Genomic DNA, 21,491 nt, shown 5'->3' on the forward strand with positions numbered 1-21,491 from the left:
CTATTAATAATACTAGTTATTATAAAGCATTTTTCATCTCAACATGCTTTACAAAGGAAGTTGGTATCATAATCCCCATTTAACAGATGGAGAAACCGAGGCACGGAGAGTGAATTGACTTGTACAAGATCAACCAGCAAATTAGTGGCAGTGCCAGAAATTGAACTCAGGTCCTCTTAGTCCTAGTCCAGTGGCCTATCCACCAGGTCATGCTGTCCCCCATGTTTTAATGTAACTTTTAAGCTCATTTAAACATTTATTTCAATTATTTGAAGCTAGTCTCAGTTAGAAATTAATGTGGACACTAATCAATTCTAATAACTGCAGATATAGATTCCTAAGAATGAGGTGGTGTCCATACTTACTGTATAAGACTTTATTTTTTTCCACAAGGGGGAGCCTTGTCTATGGTTAATCAGCTTTTTCTAGCTAAAAAGAAGCTTTAAAGGGAGTAGTTCTGCTTTTTATTTCCTTTTTCTTAAAAGGAACAGACCTCGTAATTTCTGTTTTGAAGCTTTACGTATGTAGTAGGCATTCCAGATGCTCAGGCTAACTATTACTACCCTCGAGTCAGGTAAAATCCTGTTCATCTAATTTATGGCTCACTTTCAAAACAGGTGAGCAAATAACTTAATAAAAAATGCTGTATTTCTCCCCCCATACAGACTCAGGAAGAACAAATTCTTGTTACTTCCCAAATTATTAGCTTCTCATATGCTTTATTTGGCAGACAAAAATCAGAACTTCTTTGCTAGGATCACTTCCAAGGATTTTTTTCTTGTTTGTTTTTATTTCTTTAATGCACACATTTGTCTCTTTAAATGGGCATTTGGGGGCACAAATTGCCCTGAAATATATATTTTTCAGCTATACTGTTGGTCAGAAATTCAAATCTAGGTGGAGTAGGTATGTTGTTTTGTGACATTTCACTGGGGTTGTCCATACAGTTGTTTCAGGGCTTGGAAAATTCACTTACCTTCTCATCTTTGGAAATTAAACTTTCATGGATTAGTGCCATCAAACTTGTACAGGTTGGTGGAGAAACAAAGAGAGTGCTTCCATTTTTCAGCATCCAGATGTAATTTAGGAGAGGGGAGATGCATGCCTATTTTCCAGAGTCTGATATGGAAGATGGAGTCCCCAAAAGAGGGTTTAAGGACAGTACCCTAGTATGAATCCCAACACATCTCTTTCCATGCCTGCGAGGAGTGTTTGGCTTCGCACCTGAATGTTGATCCACATCAGCTTTTAGCTAGAAGATGTAGTTCTCTTGATGTTCTGTACCTAGTAGAGTTTTTAAGGTCCATGAGTGAATGAGTAAGGGTGAGATCATTTGAGAAACTAGAAAAGAGAACCATGTTACCAGGAGGAGAAAGGGAGGAAAAATGTAGGTGGAGAACCCAATGTAAGGAGGTAAGGAAAAAAGAGAATTGAACACAGTGGGTGACTGAGGACATGGTGAACCAAGAGATCTTATAGAAAATGTTAAAATGCAAAAATTGTAACATTGGTCAGCATTCAAAGGAACTGAGACCCAACACGGTTTACAAATAGATTTTATTTTTTTTCTTCAAATGGAAATGTCTTAAACACATATGCTGACACTATTGTAGCAACAAAGGAGCTAATAAATTACTAATGCATTTGTCTTTACAATCTTGATGCAAGTTAGACACTTTTAACAATAACAATAGTAGACACGTCTCCATTTTATGGCAGTTGTCACAAATGAAAAAAAAATGAAATGTTAAAAGAAACTACTATTGTGCTTTGTTGGATAAATTATATTCATGCTCTAATTCCAGGTGCAGTTTTCCTGGTTATTTTTTGCAGGGGCAATCCCTGTATTTTTCTCGTTTTTCATTGCAACTTTCTTATGCCATTATAACAACTGGGATCCAGTGATGGTAGGAATCAGAAGAATTTTTGCCTTTATCTGCAGAAAGCATCGCATTCAGAGGTATGATCACCTATTGTAACTTCTCTAACTTTTCATTCTACCTTCCCTATGTATCCTACCTCTCTTAGAAGCCTCAGAACTCACACCCTGGGTTTCCCCCCCGACCCCCTTCCTCTCCTTTAAGAGAACATCATTGACTGATTAGTTACCAGTGTAATTCTTTATCTCCGTTCTTTGCCCTAATATCCAGTGAGGGCAGAGACAAAATTATAAAAATTCCTGTGACACGGTTGTCTGTCCTTTAAGGGCCAGAGATCTGGGTCCTGCCAACCCTATTCATTAATCAGGTGCAGCTGAAGGGTGGACATGTGTTCCTTGTAAAGAGCTGGGCTGTCAGGAAGGAAAGATCAGCAGAGGCTGCAGGGAGTCCATTGGGAGGGGAGGCAGTGGGGAAAAAGAGCCTCCTGGGAGAAGCCCTGGGAAGAGGTGCAAGGAACAAGGAGGAATCCTGCAACAGACCTTGAAGCAGGATGGAACGAGAGAGGCAAAGGGGAAAATCCCCTAGTACTTGTAGCCCAGTGGGGGTGGAAGAACTGTTTTTGTTTTGTTCTGTTTTTTTTTATCTAAGTTTGGAAAATAAAAGTGTGCCTGGAAAGAGACTTTGGGTATGGCAGTGGAGTTTTCATGGACTGGGGACAAGCCACCATCTTAAAATCCTAATGTACTAGAATATCCACTGCAGAAAAAATTCTTTACAGTTTTGCGTTTGCCTAATTATTGTTACCATATTATTTGCTATATTTCTGAGGCACTAAATAGCTATCTATAGATCATAATTATGACCACTCTAGTATAGTATATGTAATTCATCGAAGTATTTCGTTTTTTTAATGAACACAACTCAAGATAATATGTAACTCTTATATAGCATTACCATCCTTAGTATTCATGTCTCCATGTCACAATATAACCAGTTTAAGATTTTCTGTAATTATAAAATGAATTTGATATCTCTTTAAGAATGCCAGAGGAAAGTGAGCAGTGTGAAAGCCTCATCCCTATGCATAGTGTTTCTCAAGAAGGAGAAAACTGCTGTTCATAGGCAAAAGGTATGTTTAACAAGAAAACTTCAAAAGGTATAGTGAATACGTTCAAACTCTTAAGTCAATTTTTTTTCCTCTTGAGGTTGTTAGCACCTTACAATGGACTTGCTAATTATTCCATTATCTTCAGTAGTTTTACCTGTTTTATTAACTCTCATTTGCATGAATTAAAGAAGGAGCTCATGTATGTTACCAGTCTGCCAAACAGTCATGGAAATTAACCTGTGCAGGCACAAAATTTACTCACTCACTCTTTATCATGATTGATACTCGCCCTTGAAATAAATAAATAAAGCTGCTCTCCCTGACAAGTGAGTATGTAGACTTTTGCAAAGCTAATATAACTAGAAATGCAAGATTTAGAAAAATGTGGTTATTTTTTCCCCATATTCTCATAATTCCTGTTTGGCCGCAAAACAAAATATATCCCAGCTGTACAATATATTTGCAGTCTATTTTTCACCATTCCACTTGCACAGTTTCAAATACGTTTAATGCTATGACTGGAAAAGGTATAGAAAATGAGAAATATAGGCTCAAAATCAATACAATTAATCCCTAATGCATAGCATTAATAATTCTGTTTTAATTTTTTTCAGTTTCAAGATGGTTTCATACTCAGCGAAGAGACAATCTCCTGGAAAGTCCATAAGGAACCATATTTCAGTGCCTATTCTACATTTGGAAAAAAAAGTTTCAGTTCTTTTGAAACTAAACTTTTATTTTCCCATAATTGCCTGTCTTCATCTGGTTCTATCAATGAACAACTTCACTATGTGCATATCACTACAACTATAGGAAATCCCAGTCCATCTAAACAACCAACCTGCCTTATAGAACTCAACTTGAAATTACTTGATATAATCAAGAAAGCAAATGCTGGTCTGGTGATTTATTTTTTGTTTTCACATTTTTGTTAAATGCTGGACAACAAGTTGTTCAAAAATTACTTTAAAAATGAATACTTTAATTCTGCAGGTCGTCATTTCTTACAGACTTTCAGATGAAAAAAGCTAAATATGTAAGTTACTTGTAATAGGTACGGATTAACATTTTTGTATAAAGTCTATTTGAATATTAACACATGAAATTAGAAAAAAATCTTAATTTATTAAATAAGTACATTTTTGCAACTGTTGGAGCAGGATGTATGCAAGTTTCCGGAACACTACATATATTGCTTTATCCCATTTTAAAAAACCTTGGAATAGGAAAGGGTGCTTTGTGTTTAAAAATCTTTTCTGACCTAACAATCTCAAACTTTTAAAGAAGTGTTAGTATAAAAAGGTTATGTATTTTTAAAGGTGGTAATTATCATAAATTTGGCTGGACAAGCACTTGATGTAAAAGTTCATAATTCAGAATCAGTCTCTTTTTGAAAACTTAATAGTCAAAATTATTTAATATGTAAAATTGTAAATAATTCCAAGATGCCATGTGCACAGCTGCTTATTTGAGGAAAAAACCATCAAGTAGACTTCTAAATTTTGTAGTTACTATCTTATCTCAACTCAAATCTTCCAAGCAATTTTAAAGCTAGAAATAATCATGTTGACTTCGTTTTCCTAAGGAAATTATTGTGTAATGGCTAACTTTTTCACTGTGACCTGAGTATTCTTCCCTACTGCAATGCTGCTGTTCTGTTTGGTGCTGAAAGGTAACAAATTAATAAATATATTCACAAGAATCCTGCAGACAGTTATTGCCCTCTTCAAAAAGTAAAATTAGGTAACTTTGGCGAAGGGGTATTTACTAATTTATTTTGTCTTTTAGTGAATTGTAATGCTTATAAAGAGTACAGATGGACTTTCAGTCAAGGTGACTAAATTCTCCAGATAACTACAAAACCTACACGGACAGTGCAAGCTTTCTCATGCTGCTCTGCCATTTTGTCTCAATCCTGTTCTGGAGGAGCTGATGTTTTTCTAGGGATAAGTCCATTCAGTCTTTAATCTCTATATTACTCCCACCAATAAGGATACTAATTGTGGAAATGGTGGTGGTGATTTGGCAATGTAAAGGAAAAAAAAAAAAGTCTAACTGGCCTGTATTAAAACTACAGACTTGGATAAATGTTTAGAAGGATTAGATTTTAATCTATTCAACCCCAAAATCAATAGCTGTAGGGAGAAGACCATTGTTAATTGAAATGTATAGGGTAAGTTAAAACATAGGCTATTGCACTTGCAGGCGGATTTTTGTTCATTTTTATCAAATACAAATATTTTTCTGAATTTTATATCAACGGTTGGTCACTAAACTATGAACAAAATGTATTTGAGGCCAACCTTTTTCAAAGGAGGAACATGAAAAGACCTGAGGTTGGGATTTTCAAAAGATTTACAAGCACAGTCCCATTTGAAGTCACTTAGATACTTTCAAAAATTCCATTTTTTGGTCCCAAGTCCATATTTAGTCACCTATCCTTTTTACTCCTACTTTTGAACACTTAAGCCAGAGTTCCTGATCTCTTGCAGAAATGGAGGTCAATAAAAATTAGAAAGAAATACTGATGATGTACATCAAACTGAATAAAAAATAACCTTCAGTTTTACTGAACTGGATTAGTTTTAAACAGTGTAACTAAAAGTGAATGTCTCTGTCAATTACTCAAGTACCCATGAGAAGACAGGAACTTTAAATGCCGCAGTTGAACTATTTTTATATTTGATCTTGGGTAGAATTTTGGCTGTTCGGCAAGAGGAGAATTCTCCTGATAAAGTTAAAAATGGTTTTTAGGAAGCAAGATAACTCCAGAGAATTTAAGTGGAATCCTTACTAAGAAAAGCCATTAATTAAGGCATAGCGGCAATGGAATGCAAATAGTTGTTCCCTTAAAAAATGATTACATCTTCAGTTAATATTTGGCTTCTGTCAAGTTTGCCTAGTTAATGCTCAACACTAAATCATGTCCTCTAAAGCAGCGAGAAGGATAAGGATTGTGGCATCTGGAGAGATAAGCCTAGCAAGGCTAATTTTGCTTTCCAACAGGTGTGTTGCTCTGTTTTCAGAAGAAAACTAAGATTCACTTTTGAAATCGATTGCCCATGACCCATAGTTGTACTGGGCTGTGACGTATAACTGTGAACCAGAATCCTTATTTAACATAACAAAACATGCCAGACGTGGAATCTATCATCAAATCCTTGGTTAGTTTATAGAGTTTTACATAGCACTTTTAAATTGCGTCAATAAATACATTGTGCTGGAAAAAATGAACATTAATACATAAGAGAAAATCTTCTCTTTCTGCCTCCTAAGGACATTCAAATAACATTATATGTTTAAACAATTCAGATGCTGGGACCACCTCACTAATTTTTCCAAGGAAAGAAAAAAAATGTTTTGAGAAATCAGATTGTCATGATATAAAGTGTTAGATACCATAAATTACTTCAGCAGTCTTTTTATTAAAGTGTAGCATTCTGGGGAGTGGAATGTAAAATACAAAACAAATTATCTCCCTGAAAGGCCATAGATTTTCAAACAATTGTGCCCCAGTATTACAAGAGATATATGTATTACAGTATTACTAAAGTTATATATTGTTACATTGTGTCTGCATTTAATAAGAGATAATGAGATTTTCTATACCAACTTGTGATTTTTAGTATAAGAACATCTTTTATAAGTAACTGTCTTTTTTGTTAGAAAAGTGATTCATGCAGCTTTCTATAATGGTTGCTTGGTAAAGGCACAAGAGATTTAGCTTTTGAATCTCAGGTACCTGTGCAATAGTAGCGTTATGTTGAATATAATACTCTTCTTGTGGTTTTTTTTTTTTTTTGCGGGGGGTGTGTGTGTGGGGGCGTTTTACATGACATGGCATGCAACTGGACTCAGTTTCTTGTTACAGTAATGTGAAGAAGCTATCTCTCCTGGTAGAATTCTCTTTACCGACATGGACTACCATAACTTGTTTTTTTTACTGTTTAATTGGAATGTCTTGATTTTGATTTATTTCCTTCAGGAAGTGTATACACTTAAAAAAAAATCTTCTCATATTTTAAATTAATCATACTTTGAATGTTGTTGCATATTTAAAGAGCAGTGATTTCCCACATATGCCTACATTATTGAAAAACAATGCCATATATATAGTGCTGTCCAAAAATTAACTCATTTATCGCAGCATCCTTATGAGGCAGCTAAATAATTATCCTCATTTTTACATATGGAGAAACTGATACAGAGCAAAGTTAAGTGATTTTCTGACTGCCCCTAAATAAGTCTTGGAACTCAAGAGTTGAATGGGAGTAACAATTAGTCTGCTACGCTATACTGTGCAGTCCAGTACACAAAACTGCATTAACCCTTTTACTGCTAGTGGCTGCTGCAAACTTTAGCCTAACTCCAGAAAAGCACTTAAGCACTTACGTAACCTCTAGCACTTGCGTAATCCCATGATAGTTACACACAGATTTAGGTGCTTTGCTGAATTGGGGCCTTCAGCAGATTTTCCTTTGAAATACTAAATGCCCTTCAAAGGACAATTAAAACCAGGGTATTGCATGTGGTACATGACATACTGTGTGTGCTGTTATGTGCATCACATACCTATTACAAAACAGATGAGAAATTTAAAATAGTAAGAGCCTGAAAACTGAGTTTCCTTGCCTTATGCAATTGCCATTCTTCATGTTTAATTATCCCCACTGTGCCTAGGTACTGCTGTTTACTATTGTGATTGGTTTCATTAAGCTTGCAAAATTACTTCTTTATAACACCGTTTCCATTGTTTATAATAATTTTTGAAGAATTCTTCTTTCATATTGAGTTTTGCCATTCTTGGTCTCTACATAGTCTTTCGGCTTGGGAAACTTAATTGAATGAAGTGTTGAACCTATTTTAAGTTACAGAACAAGTAGAAATTTCTTAATTCCAAGGTGAATTTATGCAGACAAATGGCCTCAGTGAATAAGTATTTTTGCTAGGCACTTAAAGTTTCATTTAGATGTAATGAAGTAGTGGCTATTTGAAAATGCCCTTTAAAAAATGCACAGTAGGGGGAAAAAAACCTCCTGGATCTTATGTAGCTACACACCTGAGCAGGCTGTAAGCATAGGTGGCAAGTTTATATGGGCCCGTGTTGCCTGTGCTCCACCAATATTCAGGAACATAGGCCAAGCTCCACCAGTGTTTGGGCTTATATTTTCAGAGCTGTCCCATCCATAGGATGGGCCAGGGTCCCGCACTTCAGATGGACATGGAGTCCAGGGCAGCCTGGGAGATGAGCAGGGAGCCTGGAGCTGGCAGCAGTGAGCGACTAAGCCCCAGCCTGTCCTGCTCCGCTCTGCCCTGCCCCTTCCCACCCCTGCTCTGCCCCACTCCCACTCCACCCCTTCCCCCAAGTTCCTACCCCGCCTCTTCTCATCCCCGCTCTGTCCCCGCCCCTGCTCTGCCCTCTGCTTGGACCCGTTCTGGGCACCACCAAAAATTATACAAACCTGGCACCCATGGCTGTAAGTGCATGGCATGCATCTGTGCACATCTGATAAGTGTACAGTTTTCATTAACAAGCATTGCTGGTCACAGACCGACTAGTGTCTCTTAACTAGTGATCTGGAAACTTCTGTTTTTCTGAATTTAACACAAAGAAGACAGGCAGATGCAGTGCAATTCCACCCCCCATCATTAACGCAGTGCCAGTACTGAGAAATAAGACACAAAAATCAGAAAATAGCAGAAGTTAAGGTTTCTTTTGCACAACTGAGTTATATGACCATATTGTGGTCCTATTACTTTTTATCTCATTTCCAGTTTAAATCCTTACTATATTATCAGTTCTGTTAAGTACTGCATAACTGAACATATAGTCTGTGCAGCATGACGAGTTATTGATGCAGTGAAAACCTTACCTTTTGATATTTCTTTGGGAGGTTTTTTGCCTGTTGTATTTTGTTGTTGTTGTTTTTTTGGTTTGGTTTTTCCAACGTTGTGTTGCAATAACACTAGTTCTTTGCACTTTATATAATATAGCATGATTTCTCAGGGAAATGTGGATGATCTTAAACCACTTGTATCCAAGGAGGTGATTTGAAAATGAAGCAGCAGCCCTTTGTAGGTTTTATTTGAACATTGAATATAGTTTTAATATTTGTTTCCTTTGACTTAGCTCCCTCATCCTGGTTCTTTGGATAAAGATGATATTACAAGTTTACTTTCCCATTGCTCTGATTTTTCAGAAATATAATTGCTCTGTTATACTTACCCAGTTTTTCCTACATTGTTGTACTGTGCATCATCTTTACTGTATGAAATTGCGTTGAAATTAATAGGACTCTTGCTCTGTTGATTTCAAAGCTGCTCCTCTATCCATGGTAGTATGGTGATGCCTATGCTAGGCATTCAGGGTTAAACAACTCTGCTCTATCACATACCTAGTTGAGGTTTGTATTCTGATTTCAGCACACAGTGCTAGTATAACAGTGTTACCATGAATATGTTCCCTACAGTCAATGAGGTTTTGGGGCTAGATGATCGCCTGAGGTCCCTTCCAACCTTAATATTCTATGAAAGTAAAGTACAGTCAGGTTGTCCTTCAAATTTTTTCTTCAGCGAAGTTGCTTCCCTGACTAATTTAAGCCCTCTGAAGTAAATGGCAGTCTTTCCATTGTTTTCCAGTGGGTTTTGAGTCAGAATTTTATTGAAATAAGGCTGTCACAAGCAGCTTGATCTTTCTTACACAGTATTTCCATGTGTAATATACCTCTGGAATATTCTTTCTTTAATGGGATTTTGCATAGTATCAGCCAATGGGACTTGATGCAAAAAAAAATGTAGTGACCCTAGCATTCTAACTGTTCACTCAAGCCATTATTCTCTTATACCCAAGACAATAGCAACTTTATTATCTAGAGTCTTAGGTGTCTTTGGCTCCAGTTGTTATAATGTTGGGCTCTAAATCAGTAGTGTAAAGGATCCTATCCATTTCAGTAGAATTTATCATCAGGATCAACATCAATAGCCTCAAGTCCCTCTTCACAGATTTCTCAGTATGGCTGCTCTGTTTGTACTTTGGTTCAGTTTGAAGCAGAAAGTTTGCTCGTTGGTTTATGCTACTGAGATTGTACTGCGCCTGCAACTGTTTTCTTTACATTGGCTGCCTGTAGCCATGTGACTGACACTACTGGGGTTCTTTTAGATTTTAATAGTGTGACCCTGGTTGCATTCAGCCTTGGCCAGATGAACATCTGCACTTGCACTACCTGCAGTTTAAGGATCCCACCTTTGCATCTGATGTTGGTCCGTCGTCATATTTTTCTTGTGATGGAAAGGTTCTTACAGAATGGCAAATTTTAGTCCTACATTTGTTACTTTCCTTACCAATCCCTTTATTTCCCTTTTTAAAATTACTCAGTGTATTCTTTTAGTGCCTTAAGCATATTGGCAAGGAATGTGGTATGAAGTCGTTGCTGAATATTCTATAGAGTAAATATGGTTGTCCATTATAATAGAATGGTCTCTGATATTAGAATGCAGGGATGTTTGTACAGTTACTGATCCACAATCCTACAGTTATTTCTCAATTATACAAATGCGTATTCTCAGTCTGAGAGGAATTAGCCAGTCACCATCGTGTTACATGTACAATATGCAATCCTTGTGTTCTATTGACATAGCTCTCAACATTTTACAGCTTTAGCCAACCACCCTGGCCACTTCCTTTTCCGATCCCCTCCATTCTTTTATGCTACACACTGCTACTCTATTCATATAACCCTGACCCACTGCCTGTTGCTTTGGAGAAAGGCCTGACACCCTTGCACAATGAGTAATTGAATAAAAATATTAAATGAGGTTTAAAAGCTTCCTTTCCTTCAGCCTGAGAAACAGCCGTGCTAGTGGAAAGTATCCTCCAGGAAGTTGCAAAATGGGAGAGGAGGAAGAAAGATCATTTAAAATATTGTAAAAACAGCAGATTCATTGGAAGGAGCAAAAAACCTTGTTGAGCAGCTGGAGAGTTAGGGCTGGAAATGTTATTTAACTAGAAAATGTACATGGGAAGTTTTTTGTTTTTATCTGATTGAATATGAAATGACTAGGTTATAAAACAGTGATCTAGTTGCTAGTAAATGCCATGCATATTAAATTTAGAAGTTAATTGCTAGTTGTGATGCAATCTAGACAAAGCTGTATTAAAAGTAGCCATTTTTTGGTCACAGCGTTTCATTGACTTCAAAGTAGCACACATTGAGTTCAGTGGGGAGTTGTGCTATAATGTGTGAATTTTAAAATCACAATGAGCCTTGGAAGAGATACTTTGATACCTGAGGCTTTGGGGTTGGAGGTTTATAAGGTGGTCTTTAAACAAAAATATATTTTGGAAATCATCATTTTGTCTAGAGGTTGGTAGGTTTTAGAAGTTTAGCCATTTAGTATTTAAAGATGAGGAAAACCCATGAAATTATTAACTGTAACATATAATGTTAATGCTCATTAGAGTATTAACATTTTGTACTAAATTTCTGCGGTATTCCTCAAGAAATGATTTCAGAAACCAGGATTCTAAGGCAGACAGCCCTGCAAAACTTTAGTGAAACCACTAGGTGTAACTGATGAAAATAGTGTATGCTTGTACAAAAGTGCTTAAAGCTTCAAGACTCTTTCTAATAATTCAAAGCACAGCAATTTCCAGGTATACATCTTGTATGAAATATGTATGTGCTGCAAATTTTTTTAACCCATTTTCCTTTGAGACCAGAGCCTCAATTGCTGATCACTGATGCATATTGCATTTGCACCTAAATAAATTCTGGTTTCAAAGGGTTTTAAATCTTGATCTATTTTTGATAAATAGAAGTGTAGCATTTTATCTGATTTCCACTTCATAACAAAAATATGCATGCAAACAAGAACATGTAATCATAGTTTCCTGAATGATTATAAACCCAAGAAAACAGCAGGATGGCTGTAGTAATTCTGAAATGAAGACGCATGCCTCCTTAGGAACTGGAAGGTAGTTCCCTACTTTAGCACAAACTTGGGCTTTCCATTTCTCTGGAAAATCTGGAGGAGCAAAGACCAGAACTCAGTCATTAGTTCATTGCAAGCAAATATTAGCTTTAACATGGAATTCCATCATCTGACACTTTATTCATTTTCTTAGGGGTTTTGGTGAAGTAAAAAGTATAGCATAGTATTTTTTTAATCCACAAGAATTTAAAAACAGATTAAACAAATGAAATATTTTAGAACTTGTACAGGCCTAAAACACAGAAATTATAGGCATATATTAGGCATTTCGGACACTGCTTATATTTTTTTTAAAACTCAGTACATGTATGATTATTTGAAATATATATTATGATGAAAATGGCAGAAAATTGTATTGATAGAGATTTACATTTGGATACTTTTTAATATCCAGTACCAAACCTTAAAAAAGGGCTAATGAAAAAGAAAATATCATGTATTCTAATGAACTGCTTGTGTAATACAATCAATTGGTGTGAAATTTTTGTCTTGTATATTTCATATTTATTGTATGTCCGTAAAAACAAATAAATTGTCTTGTTTTCTTAACAGAAATAAGCATTTGGTTGCAATTTGTCTTTAAATCCAGGGTTCCCAAACTGTCCATGTCCATGATCATGGAGATCTGGCTAGTCATATGATGCTAGCTCTGCTTCTTTTTTCCCCCAAGATGGCAAATCGCATTACAAGAAGATAAAAATACATTAAGTATTTTCATAATACTAATTTTCCATATAAACAGTTGCTGCGGGTAGCACGGGTTAGGATCAATACGGGAAAGGAGGTGGTTTACACAGTGATAAATGGGAGGGAGAAGGTAAAGTGGTCTGTGAGATGTAACTTGTAATGTGTTCCAAGCCTTGAATAAGTTTAATAATCTCTGGATGAAACTTACATTGCTGAATTAGACCCTTCTGTGCCAGCTGTTCCTTAGATCAGGCCTGAATTTGACATGTCTTGGTTAAAGTTTTATAATATGGAAAATGGCACCCATCTTAATTATCTATAGACCATAGTCTGGGTTTCAGTATAAATGATTTTTCAAGCTTGATAACACCCTTATCTCTAGAACTCAATATGACCTTTCAAACAGCAATTGACAGTATTTATCAGCAGTAAATTAATAAGATTCCAGAGTCCATTATGAGTTTCAATGAGTCTTTTTTGGAGGAATAACGTAGTAGTGAAAAGTTGGGGGGCAGACTACATATGTCCACTTAATTACTTTTCTTCTTTAAAAATCAAAAGTGAATCCGAAAGTTTTGATTTGCTCTGAGTCAATCAGGATCCCATATGCTTGTAATTGGGTCTCAAACTGGACTGATAAATCAGGTAGTAGGTCAATTGTTACTTTCTCAAAATTTTAGCCAGTTTATATCCTGAGATGGAATTGCCCCCTATACTTTCTTCAGTATCATGGTTGGTCAGCAGGGGGAGCTACTGTACTATTCCAGTTTACTGAAAGTCACCTAAGAAATTAGACAAGGTGGGTGAGGTAATATCTCTTATTGGACCAACTACTACAGTGCATACTACATAGATGACATTAGCAGTACAAAGATCATGACTCCTCTGTTTCGGACCCTTCGTTTGAAATTAATCAGCACTACATGCTGAGCTTCCTCCACTGAGTTGAGCTTTCAGGGTTAGATTTTAATTATTTCTTAAATTTTTGTAAATTGCAGGCTTTTACCTAAACATACTAGAAAAATTAATTGTTTAAAAATGTTTTGCTTTTTCTAAACTTACTGAAATACTCGGGGCTGAATTCAGCCTTCTGATATACCTGTACCTGCACTCTAATATTATTGAAGTCAATTTTGTTGTGGATTTTGGCATCAAGATTAAACCAGGGCTGCTGGAACAGGAGACCAACAGGCCATGGCTCTCCCACTTTTTGCCACTGGCCCATCCCTCTGCCCCTCCTCTTCCCCCTAGGCCGCGCTCCCCTAGCCAGGCCAGAAGCTGAAGCCTAGCCCAGGTAAGAGTGGCTTGGGGGGCCTGGGCAGCTGTGGGAAGCCGCAGACCTTCCATCTGCCAAGAGAGGGCTGAGAGCAGCCCCCAGCTCGTATCCCCACTCCCCAGGTCTCCCACACAGGGCAGGTGGAGGGTCTGCAGCTCCCCACACCTGCCCACAAGGTTCTTACCCCAGCTGCAGACTCTCCCTCTGCCCTGGGTGGGTCCTCAGGGGGACAGAGACACAGGCCAGGAGCTGCTAGTGATGGGTTTGGTCACAGAGACCCCCTTGGGACTGTCACCTGATGTGCTGAAACTACAGCTGAGCCTGTTTTCTTTGCCAGCTTGGGACTCCAGAACCCTGGTCTGTTAAGCCAGACACGCAAGCCTGCTGTAACACAGACCCAGGGTCTGAACCACACCCCAAAGCTGCAGACTTAACAGAAAACAGCACAGCAAGTACTCCTGTGTCCTGCACCCAGACACCCAGTTCCCAATGGGATCCAAGCCCCAAATGAATCCGTTTTACTCTGCATAAATCTTATACAAGGTAAACTCATAAATTGTCCACCCTCTATAACACTGATAGATATCACAGCTATTTGCTCCCCCAGGTATTAATCACTTACACTGGGTTAATTAATAAACACAAGTGATTTTATTAAGTATAAAGAGTAGGATTTAAGTGGCTTCAAGTAATAAAAGACAGAACAAAGTAAGTTACCAAGCAAAATAAAACAAAACATGCAAATCTAAAACTAATACATTAAGAAACTGAATACAGGTAAATCTCACCCTCAGAGATGTTCCAAATAAGCTTCTTTTACAGACTAGATGCCTTCCTAGTCTGGCCCCAATCCTTTCCCCAGTACAGTTCTTGTTTGTTCCAGCTCAGGTGGTAACTAGGGGATTTCTCATGGCTGGCAGCCCCTTTTGTTCTGTTCCAACCCCCTTTTATAGCTTTCACAATGAGGGAATCTTTTATCTTGCTGGATCGCCACCCCTCCTTCTAAATGGAAAAGCCCCAGGTTTAAGATGGATTCCAGTTCAGGTGACATGATCACATGTCACTGTAAGACCACCTTCTTCATTACCCAGTAGCTGGAAGTCACGTACACAGGAAGGCTTGCAGGTAAACAAACCCATTCACAGTTCATTGATTCTGAAGCACCTTTAATAGCTTCCACTTAACATGTTTACATCAGTAACACAAGTTTATATCTTAATCTCCTAACTCTAGACATAGAAATAATACATGCGCATATTCCAGTTGCATCATATTCACACTTATAAATATATTTCCATAAAGCATACAGAGTGCAACATGACACTGCTCTTGGGGGGGGCCCACCCCAGGCAGGTGGAGCTCCCTGGACCAGCTTGGTGGGGAGGGGGACTCAGGGAGAAGAGGTGGGGCCACAGAGAGGGTGGGGCCTCATGGTCCCCCCACTTTGAGGAAGAGTCCGTCACCCCTGGATTAAACTATACTTGCTGTGCCATAAGTGCGTAAGTTTGCATTGCCAAAATTCAATATACATGGCACAGATAGCAATGTCAATAGTAAGGGCCTGACATCTTCCATTATAAGACCTTATTGTCAATTGTTTATCTCTCTACTAAACTTAAATGGTTCAGGCTGAAATTTTCCAAACTGGGTGTTCATTACTGGAGCCTTAGGGTGAAAAAGTGTTTATTTTCACACTTAGTCTTGAGGTATGAGACTGCTTAAATTGTCACCTTTCCACAAGTTAAATTTGTTGCCGAAGAGCTGAAATTAGCAATTCTTCTTCAAATGGTGTCCCTATGGATATTCTGCTCTAGGATGGGTACTGCTTGCCCTTTCTGTACCTTTGATTGGAGATTTCTCAGAACAGTGTCTGTTCAGCCTGTGCCTGTGTGTTATCAGTCTTGTGCTGTGCGCTGTTGTGGTATAGCACTGCGTGGGTGAACTGCCCTCTGTTCCTTCTCAACCACCTCAGCCCGAGACAGAGCCTTGGCAGTTGTCATTACTGAGTTTTATCTTAGCTATGTCCCCTTAGCACTTTTAGTGCTTAATTATAGTTGTTCTAAGTACTAGTTTCAGCTGTAGTAGCTTAAAAATAATCAGTACGAGCAAGTGCAAGCTTTCTTAATACATTGTAGATCGTTTCTTCTCTTCTGGGAGTTTTACTATTCTGGGAGGGCATGTTCAAACTTAGCCAGCAGGAAAACCCAGGGCATGATGAACCCTCCTGTGCATCCGTTGCTTCAGGGAATCTCATATTTCCCAAAAGTGCAACTTCTGTCTGGGATTAAAGTCTAGAGCCAGAAAAAACAGGGAGATCAAACTTTGACTTCTTACGAAAGAGAGCTTACTGTGCCTAGCCTCTGACCCTGGCTAGGGGACCTCTCCCACTATATACTGAATAAGTCTGCTGCAGCATTTGTCTCCAAACTTCACTTTTCAAGGGCACTAAGAGAAAGACCCAAGATTCCTCTCGTAAGACTCCCAAAGACCGTATCTGGAGTTCTCCAGGTGAAGGAATCCACCTCAAAGAAGTCACAGTCTCTGATGACTCCACCCACTTTGGCACCCATTGCTTTCTGACCTTGTACCCATGAGGCTGCTGGTTCCTCAGGTACCGAGGGCACTATCAAACCTAAAGACTGTAAAGTCCCAGGTTCCAAGAGGTCATCAGTACCATCAACGGAGCGAGGCAGCAAGAAAAGCATTGTCTCTTCTCACTCAATACTGAAGAAGCCCATTCTGGCTCCATCTAGACTCCCCTTGGAGCGGCTGAGATTCTGTTAACTCCCTCAGCCACTATGACTTTGGTGCAGGCCATGGAAATGGTACTGACAACACACTTGGCACTGCAGGAGTTTTGCTTTCCTCCAGACCTTGCTGTGTCCAAGACGCCCAACTCACCATTGTTCAGCTCTGATATATTCCTGGTACTGAGGACTTTCAGATCTCCGGATGTTTGTCTGGTACCAATGGTTTCACCTCATGTTTCTTTTGGTGCTACAGAGTGATTTGGAAGAGAAGGATTCTGATGACGGTCTCGCCTCAATCTCCCAGATATTTGTGCAAGGCTCTCCTCTCCATTCCTATAGAAGCTTTTTTCCATAGGTGTCTGAGGAGATTGGTATCACTCATGAGAGACTGCCAGAACCACCATCATCACCTTCCCTCTCAGAAAGACCAAACAGGCCAGGAGTTCAGAATGTGCCCAAGGACATATTCACCAGGCACTTCTTTTCAAGACCACAAGTGGGAGATAGATTCCATCATATTTCACAACTTATTCCAGCAATGGGGCACCCCTGGAATGGACCTGTTTGCCACTCTGATAAACAAGAAATGCACCCAGTTCTGCTTCAGAGGCAGTCAAGGTCACTAATCCTTGGAAGATGCCTTTCACCTTCGGTGGTTGTCAGATATACTGTGCACTTTCTCCCAGACTCCTCTAATATCCAAAGTTCTACTCAAAATGAAAAAGGACAAAGCCAGAGTTCTTCTAATAGTTCCGACCTGGCCGGGACAAACATGGTTTCCTTACCTGACACAGCTGGCCATTTACTCACCAATCACTCTTCAGGCTGCTCCTCATCTCCTCTCTTCAGAAGGTGGGAAGATCCTTTGCCCCAATCTGAGTTCTTCCTCTCAAAGCATAGCTGGTTGATGGTTCATGGGACTAGAAATGACCTGTGCAGAGGAAGTAAAAAGAGTGCCATTACACATCAGAAAACAGTTGAGGCTCTACAGTTACTTATGAAAATGGACAAGATTTGCCTGCTGATGTGACTTCAAACACATTCCACCAACAACCTCATTGCTATCAGATATGCTGGACTGTATTTTATAACTTAAAAAAATTCTGGGCTGTCGCTGAGTTCCATTAGAGTCCACCTGGCAGTCATCACAGCTTTCCATGCTCCAATAAAAGGTTATTTCATATTCAACCGTCCAATGACAATGAAGTTCCTCAGGGGGCTCAGAAATCTTTCTAACACTCAAATGTCCTACTCTGGTTTTGAAACCTCAGTCTGCATCTTAAATGCCTTACAAGATCTCCATTTGCACCGATGGCTACCTGCTCACTCCTCAAATTATTGATGAACACAGCATTTCTGGTAGCCATCACATTGGCTCAATGAGTTGGTGAAATATGGGGCCTTATGGCATATACCCCCTTCACAATGTTTTTCAAAAACCAAGGGATTATTACAACCATACCCCAAGTTTTTACCAAAGATATCTTCAGAGTTCCATATTACAGTAATTCCTCACTTAAAGTTGTCCCGGTTAATGTTGTTTTGTTGTTACGTTGCTGATCAATTAGGGAACATGCTTAAAGTTGTGCAATGCTGCCTTCTAATGTCATTTGGCAGCCGCCTGCTTTGTCCACTGCTTGCAGGAAGAGCAGCCCGTTGCCGCTAGCTGGTGGGGGCTTGTAACCAGGGTGGACGGCAGCCCCCTTATCAGCTCCCCGCTCCCCTAAGTTCCCTGTGCTGCAGCCGCCCAGCAGGCTGTCAATTGGCAGTTCAGCTCTCCTTCCCCCCACTGTCATGTGCTGCTCCTGCCCTCTGCCTTGGAGCTGCTCCCAGAGACTCCTGCTTGCTGTGCGGGGGCGAGAGGGAGGGGGAAGGCTATTATCAGGGTGTCCCCCTCCCCTCTGCTCCTGCACCCCACTTACCTCTTCTCCATATAGAGCAGGGAGGAGACACAGATGGAGAGAGACAGAGAGAACCTGGGGCAGCAGCTGCTGTCTCAACTTCCTGATCCACTTAAAAAGACAATGCACTTAAGAGTGGGTCAGCTTATTTAAAGGGGCAGTGTGCATCTCTCTCTCTCTCCTCTCTCTGACACACAAGGTGTGTGTCTGTCTCTGTCTGCTATGCTGTCTCCCCTCCCTGTTCGTGCTGCCTTGATGAGAGGCTACATTAACAACAATGTGTTAACCCTTGAGGGCTCAGCCGAGTGCTAGTTCATCATTTATCAGTAAGGCATTCCCTGGGAAATATCCCTCCCTCTTCCACCCTCTAACTTCACACCTCAACCAAGCTTCGCAATCATCATAGCTATGAACAGTATTAAATTGTTTGTTTAAAATGTATACTGTGTGTATATCTACATAATATATAGTTTTTTTCTCATGAAAAAAATTTCCCTGGAACCTAACCCCCCCATTTACATTTATTCTTATGGGGAAATTGGATTCGCTTAACATCGTTTCACTTAAACTTGCATTTTTCAGGAACATAACTACAACGTTAAGCGAGGAGTTACTGTAACTGACACATTCACCTCCCAATCTTGCACCCTAAACCTCACCTTAAGAGAGCCCCCGTTCTATCTTGACAGGACTAAACCTTTTAGCAAGACTCCCAAATTATTTGTCTCAATCGCAGACGGATCAAAAGGGTCTACAATCTCTAACAAAGACTTTCCAAGTGGATAGCCGACTGGTAGCAACAACTAATGTGATCTTGTAACTCCAAGCACCCTTGGACATACAAACTCATTCTGCGAGGTCTATTTTCACCACTACAGCTTTTCTAAAAACTGTTCCCATCACTGAAATATGTAGAGCTGCGGCTTGGACCTCTATCCGTACATTTGCTGAGCACTATGCAATAACTCAGACTCCTGTTCCGATGCTCCATTTGGCTACGCTTTTCTTGATATTGGACTCAACTCCGAAGCCCCCTCCTACTTAAGGGGAACTGCTCGGTAGTCACCTAGGTGGGAGCATCTATAGGGATACTCCGCGAAGAATAATAAATGGTTACTCACCTAGTGCAGTAACTGTGCTTCTTCGAGATGTGTCCCCCTATGAGTGTTCTACTACTTGTGCTCTCTTCCCCTCTGCTTTGGAGTTCTCTGCTATGGAGCTTCATGACAGAGAAGGAAATGAGTACAGTTTGCCCCCTCAGGGTTATGTAACAACAGCATGGAGCATGAGACAGTAGCACACATGTGCAGGCCAAATGGACACTGTTATGAGAAATCTCTGATCAAAGGTGCAAAGGGTGCAAGCAAATCTGAAGTGGAGCCTGCATAGGACTACCCATCTCAAAGAACCACTGTTATTGCACAGGGTGAGTAACCATTTAATACAGTTTCTGTATTATGATGTGGCCCTGATATACTTTTTCAACATTTGGGGAAGAGTTGGTGATGTGATAACTTCAAAATATGACAATCTGATCCAACACTGAATCACATTTCAGTGTTTGTAAATAATTTGAATGCTACTGCAGAGTCAAATTTATGATTATAGGTAATTTCTCATTACTTTTGGGCAAACTAACTACTGGAAAGGGAATCTTCTCTAATGCATTCATACTTGGATTAAAGTAATACTGCTCAAAAAGGCCCTATGTGTTTCCAGAGAGAGCTCAGCAGTAATTTATCTGGTCATTCCTGCTTTGCTCTGTAATGATCAGGGAACCCCTTTTGTTTCACATGTACCTTCCATTTGCAAGTTTCTCAAATATCAGAAATCTTCTTCCAGTCATTGGTTGATTCTCTTCCTGAAATAAAGGGTCTAATAAATAGTAAACCAAACTGTTATTAACCAACGGTAATTTAACACTTGGCATTTCTTGGGCTAGACTGTTAGTGTGGAAGTGAGGAACTCCTGAGCTATAATCTTGCCTCTGCCATTGATGCCTTTGCAAGTCAGTTCTCAGTAGCCTATTGGACCTAAAATGTGTTTCCAGTGTCCCCTTGTGAAATCACTTGTAGCTGTCGGCACCCTAGTATTTACCACAGTAAACACATATGTTTAAAGAGACAAGGTGGGTGAGGTAATAGCTTTTATTGAGCCAACTTCTAGTGGTGAAAGAGACAAACTTTCAACCTACATGTTTAGACACATTTTAAAAGTTTATCTCCAGCCTGTTGACTCTTACAAGATGTGTATAAAGACTAGCAACTGGTTACCCAGACCTGCGTCTGTTTCTCTGAGGTATCTTCTATCTCCCTGTTGGAATGAGGGTTCTTTCATCTTTTCACTCATCCTCCACCGCTGTGAACCACATTTCATCCCTGACACTACTTCATCTGCAGGAGTCAAATGGTCTTTGTTCAGAGGTGAAGTTTTCTCAGAAACATTCAAACCTTTTAAAAATATATAGGGGTTCTAGAAGAGAGAATATGTATAGAATATATTCTTGTCAATTTAATTATATTTATAACCCAATATCACATTATATTGATTAAAAAACTTGGCAACGCTTAACATTTCTAAATAACTGGTTTATTGCCTCAGAGTAAGCTGATTTTTTCTTATTAGAAGCTTCTACTTAAAGTAAAAAATCTAGAGCTCTGTTTAAAGTAATTTAGAAGTTCTTTTTTGTAATTTTATCTAGTACATTACAATTTTGCTGTGACATGAAGATGGTTATACCGTAAAGACTAGTTAATTACTTAAATTGGCTATACTTTGCGGGAAATGTGCTGCATCATTTGCTGGGATTATTTGGCTTAATTACTAGAATTATACTGTTAACAGTGATGAGTAAATTCCATTATTAAACTGTGCAAGTGTAATGTGTTTGTTTACACA

At 39.0% G+C, this 21,491-nt stretch overlaps 1 protein-coding gene across 6 annotated transcripts in view; it reads left to right on the forward strand.

The window, feature by feature from the left end:
• Nucleotides 1-12,404, forward strand: part of SLC35F5 (solute carrier family 35 member F5) — a 57,386-nt gene extending 44,982 nt beyond the window's left edge. For 4 of the 6 annotated variants that reach the window (XM_045032465.1, XM_045032461.1, XM_045032462.1 and 1 more), the window contains 3 exons: nucleotides 1,806-1,960; nucleotides 2,921-3,009; nucleotides 3,603-12,404. In XM_045032465.1, the coding sequence (XP_044888400.1) occupies nucleotides 1,806-1,960; nucleotides 2,921-3,002 (237 nt within the window). In that variant the 3' untranslated portion in view covers nucleotides 3,003-3,009; nucleotides 3,603-12,404. Of the gene's footprint in view, nucleotides 1-1,805; nucleotides 1,961-2,920; nucleotides 3,010-3,602 lie in introns of those variants that run through there. The other 2 variants (XR_006582655.1, XR_006582656.1) reach the window with 2 other exon arrangements.
• Nucleotides 12,405-21,491: the final 9,087 nt, after the last annotated feature.

This window comes from Mauremys mutica, chromosome 10, assembly GCF_020497125.1.
Source record: "Mauremys mutica isolate MM-2020 ecotype Southern chromosome 10, ASM2049712v1, whole genome shotgun sequence".
In the NCBI taxonomy this organism is placed as follows: Eukaryota; Metazoa; Chordata; order Testudines; family Geoemydidae; genus Mauremys; species Mauremys mutica.